The following is a 6713-nucleotide window of genomic DNA, read 5'->3' on the forward strand; positions in this document are numbered from 1 at the left end:
AAATCCCTCCCTAGGGGGTGGGCAGCTCTGCCATCCCCCTGCTTGAAGATGTCACAGTCACAACTCCTTTCTCCAGGCTGGACCAGTGCCAGCAACCCCCCCCCGCCCCCACCTTTATGATGCGTCCCTCAGCAACACTGGGATCCCGGGGGCTGCGCTGCTCGTCCTGCCCCAGCACCCCCTGCTCCCTCGTCACTGCTTGGGGAGTGAAGGAGCCAGCTTCTTGTCGTCCCTGCTTGTCTGCAGTTTCTCGCAGTGCCGACGGGAAGCAGAATTCACGAGAGAGGGGCTCGAGACGAGACCCCAGAGAAAGAACATCCTCCAGTCCAGATGCGGGAGCAAATGAAGAAAGAGATGGAGGAAAATCGCACGCGCTGTTATCCAACGCTCCAGACCCTCCGTGTGGACGGTACGCTCCCCCAGAGCCTGGGCTCACGCCTTTCACTGCAGGAATATGTCAACATAGAATTGGGTGTCCGAGCCCTTCGGCGTGCCCTGCGTCTGTCGTGGATACCAGCGGTCCCGCCGCCTCGATGCCTGAGTGGTTTAAGGCGGAGACGTGGCAGCGAGGACCGCTGGGGTCTGTTCTCAGATCTTCCATCAACCGATTTACGTTCAATAAGAGGGTTCAGAAATCCGACTTCTCTCCTGTTTTCTCTTTTGTTTTTTTGCTTAAAAATATGTTTTTCTTGAACTACGGACATGCCTCTCCTTGCAAGCTGTTTGACTTTTGGCTTCAGTCATTTACTACAAATTGTACAAGGAACTGGGTCCAAACTCTGGCTGAAAATGAACTCTTGGTTGCAGCATCTGCTATGGAGAAACTTTCATCGCTCCCTACGCTGTATTTCTCCTGCGTGCGGTGACTCTGTCTCAGTTTTCTAGTGTCCCTGGTCAGAAATATGGGGACCGTTTTCCTACTGAATGTGGCGCCTTTGTCTGTGTTTGTTGTCCAGAATCGGACGTGTCTTTCACTTGCATTTCAGAAATCACAAACGTTGGGGACAAAGTATCTGAATTTGTTCATCATCACCTCAACGCGAACAAGGTGGGGCCCTTCTGCTATTTTTTCTTATATCCCCATGCACCCAATTTGGTTAATTTGGTCTGTTTTATAAAGAGAAAAAATCTCCTTATTTAAAAAACAGCCTTCCACATGATGACGATATCTCTGCTTCCATCACAATGGCAGCAGCCAAGTAGGTTGCTCTGACACTCCAGTGCAACCTGGCATCACTCACGCTCACTCATTTGGCTCTTTCAAGTGAGCCCGTCTCACAAAGACACAGAAACTTTATGAAGTCCTTGCTCATCCAAGCAGTCCTTCCTAACGGCAATGAAGTCCAGTGATAGCCTGGGGCCATCTCCTGTCGACATGGAGAAGGCTCATCTAGACGAGCCGCAGCAATGTCGAGTCCTGTTGGTTGTCAGCTCCTTGGGGCTCCTCTGTTACCCACATTGATTCCCATGTTATGACACCAATTTCCAGTTGCAAAGGGAAGGGAGAGGAAAAACCTATGAAATGTCCCATGCTGCCACAGGGCGCTAAGGTGGAACCGACCCAGCTCTTCTGCTCAGGAAACACGGGAGTGCTCAGAGATCGCCACGACACCGTCACGATGCTCTGATGTGCCACGGGACGTGGCAACCCTCTTCCAGAAGACTTTTTTCCTACCCTCAATATTTCTTTCTACTTTTTTTCAGGGTGTCCAGATACCTGGGCTGGGAATAGTCTCATCTGCCCAAATCAAGTTAGATCTCGGTGGCAAGAAATTCCTTGCAAGACAAAACCCTGTGTTTCTCCTTTCCGAAAAACTTTGCCAGGCCTACGGGCTGAAACAAAGGGAAAAGCACACTCCTGGTAAGAAGACCGATTATAGCCCCTGCCTTTCCTTGGAGTGCATTTTTACCCTACTACAATGAAAATTAATCTAGTTGTGTGTGTGTGTGTGTGTGTGTGTGTGTGTGTGCATACGTGTGTGTGTATAAGAACAGCAGTGTCCGAGACACGCAGAGCATTCCTTCCAATGTTTTTAACAACAGCTTAGACTCTGCCCAGCTCTATGTCTTCACAGCCAGGAGTGGTTGCATACATTTTAAAAATCCTGTCCAAAGTCAGAATTTCCTGCATGATATTCTCATCTTCTTCTGTGTGACCTCCCAGGAAATGTCACCAGTAAATTACTAACTTTTGTGCCAGGTCACCAATATGAAAATAAGACTTGTCCCCAAGACATTGCACTAACAACCTGTCTAAAAATACCTTGTCACCTCACAACTCTGTACTGATGCGCAGTGTCTTATCTTTCTTCTTATTAAAGTATGACACTAAATCCTATATTCTCCAGCATAACCAAAGTTTCCCACGTGGCATCCTATTAAATTATCTCCTGCAGTCCTGATAAATTAGATTTACTGCCTTCCCTTTGTCTAAAACATGTTATCCCAGAAAGGTATCAGATGAATCTGACTTGATCATCCATTGGTAAACCCATGTTGCACTTCATCTAGTTATTTCCAGACTTGTTCTCAAGCTGTGTGCAACAGACTTCTTTTGCCTCCGGCTATTCCCCATGCCAGCAATTTAACACTGCATGCAAAAACCATTGTCTAAGAATGTCTTATCACTTTACAGCTCTGTACTGATGTGGGTCCCGTGTGCAGAGTCTTACCTCTCTTCCTATTAAAAGTATGACACTGGAACATCTTAACACCGCCTACCCCAGGCTCACGTAGTTGGCATGACTAACTGCACGTTGTAGATTGTGTCCACATAACTGTGTACCACAGAGCTACCATATGAGGGGGTCCTATATTTTCTTCCAACTCTTCAAAGCCACATAGACTATGATTTTCACCATTCACAAATAAAATATTGAGGTCACAATAAGAGGTCTGTAGGTTTTCACCTTTCCCAAAGATGAGGGTTAGTACATAGCTGCCATTACACAGACCTGCTTTTGAGCTTCACTTTTGCCATCTAACCTGCAGACATTTCCCTCCTATCTTCCAGTGGCCTGGTAGCTGCTATGAAAGCTGTTGTCACGTTGCTGTGAGTGCCTGCTCTCAATGGTGTGAAGTCCTTCCAGAGTTCAGACCTTATTTGCCTCTACTGAAGAGCGGCTGTGAAAGACAGGGGTGCTGAAGCTAGATGGCCCCTTCTCTTGGTTCTGGAGCTGCTGGTCTCAGCCTTGAAATAAACCGGGCCCCAGAGACTAGCATGAAAGGGGATTGGGGAGCACATAACATTTGAGGACACCACATACCCTGGAGATCAGATTAAAAATGCATTTCATCCAGCATGGTTCCCCCTTCCATTTTGGTTTCAGATCATGGGGCAGAGACTCTTTCTCCCACTGGGCACATCTACATGAGTCATTTAACTGCACAGTAGCATAGTTTACTGTGCAGTAAGCTTGTGTGTCTACATGTGCACATGCTTACTATGCATGTGCTCCTCACTAATCACGAGTAAATTTGCTACCTGCAAATGCAAGTGGCAAATTTACTTTCAATTAGTAATGGTGCAGTAGTGCTTGTGTAGATGCCTGACTGGGAACAAATTTGCTCCTGGTCAGACATCCACCACGGGGAAGGATACTGCTTCCTGCCCCTGGGAGCTGCCTGCTGCTGGGGTGGGCTCTGCCACTGGAGCCCAGGTGGGGACTATGTCTTCCTGCTCCAAGATTATGATTGGAGAGAGGGGGCTGAGAGATCTTTATCTCCCAGTCCCCACTTCACCATCATGATTGGGGAGAAGGGGGCTGGGAGATCCTTATTTCCCAGTGTCAGCTCTATGACTGCAGGGCCAGCACTGGGAGACCTTTATTTACCAGTGCCAGCTCCACAGTCTTGGAGCTGGTGCTGGGAGATATGGGTTTCTCAGCCCGAGCCCTATGACTGTGGAGCTCAGGCTTGGAGATAAGGGTCTGTCTGCCATCCCCACCGTGCAGAGCTGGCACTGGATGCTCCCTGTGCTCACAGAGCTGAGTGGGGAACAAGCTCCCCAGCCTCCATCCTGTGTGTGGAGCAGAGGCTGAGAACTGTCCTGGTCATGGGCAGATGCCAGCTCTGTGCCTCGATTGAGGCACAGGGCTTGGAAAGCACTTCAGGGGTGGAATACGTCCCAGCCCATTACCCCAAGCTGCCAGTGGGGCAGCTAGCAGTGAGCTAGGTGCTAGCTGCCCCATTGGTGCTTTAGGGCAGGAAGCTGGGGTCTGTCCCTCCTCTGCAGTTCTTTCCAAGTCCTCTACCCCTGATGAGGGAGCCAAGGCCAGGAGCTTCCTGCTTTTGGGGCAGGGGGACATTGTTGCCTCCCTGGCAGCAGACAGCGCCCGGGCAGGGTGTTATGTCCCAGCACCATGTTCCCTGTCAGCCCCTGGGATAGCTCCCCTCGGTGGTGGCAGGGACCCATTGCATGGCCCCAGGAAGTGGGAGCATTTTACTGCCATTAGCAGCAAATCTGCTCCCACTTTCCTGAATTTGTAGATGCCTGCCTGGGATCATTTACATGTGAGTAGTTTACTCATGAGTAAACTGATCCCAGATCAAATGCATGTGTAGATGTGCCTACTGTGTCTGTTCAGCCCCCAGAAACCTGAGACCTTCAGTATGAATGAAGTGATTTAAAAACAAAAGCCAGCGAATACTATTGTTACATGCCAATGAAAGGCCAAGGCAGTTTCATGCAGGAGACAGATGCACAACAGCTGTAGGGCTGGTTCTAGCAGAAGGGCATAACCTTGCTATCTGAATCCTCCGGTGCTGACTCTAGCGTTATCTGTGTGGGGATGACTCTTTCCAACATCAGACCTTCCCAGTGGATTTGCTGCCACTAATGATGAGCACTTTTTGCCATATTCCCTTGGTCCTGACACCATAGATGATGGGGTTCATCATGGGAGGGAAGAGCAGATACAGGTTGGCTATGAGGATGTGAACTTGGGGAGCTATGTGACCAAAGCGGTGGGTCAGGAACGAGAAAAAGGCTGGGGTGTAAAACACCAGGATGACACAGACATGAGAGCCACAGGTGCCCAGGGACTTGAGACGTGCCTCCTTGGAGGGGAGGCTGAAGACGGAGCGGAGGATCATCACATAGGACAGGGAAATAAGGATGAGGTCCAAGCCCCCAGTGAGGAAGGCAACAGTCAGGCTGTAGGCTCTCCTGGATGACGTGTCTGCACAGGCCAGTTTGGCCAGTGCCATGAACTCGCAGTAGGTGTGAGCAATGACATTGGTCCTGCAGTATGGAAGCCACTTCAGCAGGAAGGGGTGCGGGGCCAGCAGCACGGCCCCTCTCACCACCACCCCCAGCCCGATCTTGGCAATGACCCTGTTGGTGAGGATAGCCGAGTGTCTCAGAGGGTTACATATGGCCACGTAGCGATCAAAGGCCAGGGCCAATATGAACCCAGACTCCATGGTGGAAACAGAATGGATGAGAAATATCTGAGCCAGACAAGCGTTGATGTTAATGTCCCTGTTAGTGAACCAGAAGATGGTGAGGATTTTGGGCAGGGTGGTTGTGGAGAGGACCAGGTCAGCAATCGCCAGCATGGCCAGGAACAGGTACATGGGCTGGTGGAGACTCATCTCGGTCTTGATAACAGCCAGGAGGAGACAGTTTCCGACCAGGGCGAGGAGATAGATGGTGCAGAAGGGGATGGACATCCAGACATGTGCAGCCTCCAGCCCTGGGATACCAATGAGGATGAACGTAGAAGGATGGAGGTTGGTTTCATTGGAAGGCACCATGGTGGAGGGCTGCAGTGGTATATCGTGTCCCTGTCTGCTGCCCTGTTAAAACACATACCTAAGACATGACATAACCCAAGCTGCCATAATCATGGTGTCTTTATGGCTCAGGGTTAACTGGTTTGGACAGGAGTGGGAGCATTCTCACCTCTGGGGACGACTTCGCATTGGTGCAAGCAACAGACGGCTCTGAGATGACTTACATTGGGATAATGATCTTGGCATTCAAGCTCCTTGATTAGTGATGGACAGGCACAGTGGGTAGAAAGTGAACGGCCTGGAAGACAGATGACCACTGTAAGCAAATGCCTCCTGTAAACCCAGCACACGGTTCCTCCCTGAGCTCCCCAGTGTCTATCTCACCCCACAGCCACCAATGGCCATGTGCACTCATTGCCTTGCTGTAATGCAAGAGCCCTAGGACCTGGAATAGACAGCAGCCCCACTGGAGGGAAGCTTTTTGAACTGTTGCCTCCAGCTTTGCCCCAGCCCCGACTCTGCAGCTGCACAGAGGTAGGATTTGATGCGCAGCTGGGACTAACTTCCCTAGGCTCAGGCTCAGCTCCACCAGGGTGCACCTAGGAGCACTGGGTGTTCCTGGGCCGCCACCCTGCACCTTGCCTGGCCTTTGCAGGAAGGGAGCTGGCAGCGAGCAGCTGGAAACCCCTGAGCTCCATTCATACAGACAGCAGTCTTCATGCATCTGCAGGGCTGCTGTAAAGGAGACGGAAAGCATCTCATCTCTCTTGCTGCAGAGACGAGGAGGCAGAGCAATGGCTTGAAGCTGTAGCAAGGTAGATACAGTTTGGATCTCAAGAAAAAAACTTCTTGAATAGGTGCCCAGAGGTGGGGACTCTGCCTTGCTGGGGGTTGAAGCCCAGGCTGGGCAGATCCCAGGCAGGGATGATCTAGGAGTAGTGGTGCCTGGAGTGCGTCCACACCTGGCCTTGTTACGC

The 6713-nt window shown here is 50.7% G+C and overlaps 1 protein-coding gene across 1 annotated transcript; it reads right to left on the bottom strand.

Moving 5' to 3' along the window:
• Window positions 1-4806: 4806 nt before the first annotated feature.
• On the bottom strand, window positions 4807-5757 carry LOC149875661 (olfactory receptor 52K2-like). Its single transcript, XM_090062072.1, has one exon. It carries the CDS (start codon window positions 5755-5757, stop codon window positions 4807-4809), a length of 951 nt encoding a protein of 316 aa, XP_089918198.1.
• Window positions 5758-6713: the final 956 nt, after the last annotated feature.

The sequence above is a fragment of the Crocodylus siamensis genome, chromosome 1, assembly GCF_052110815.1.
Source record: "Crocodylus siamensis isolate JL-2025a chromosome 1, ASM5211081v1, whole genome shotgun sequence".
In the NCBI taxonomy this organism is placed as follows: Eukaryota; Metazoa; Chordata; order Crocodylia; family Crocodylidae; genus Crocodylus; species Crocodylus siamensis.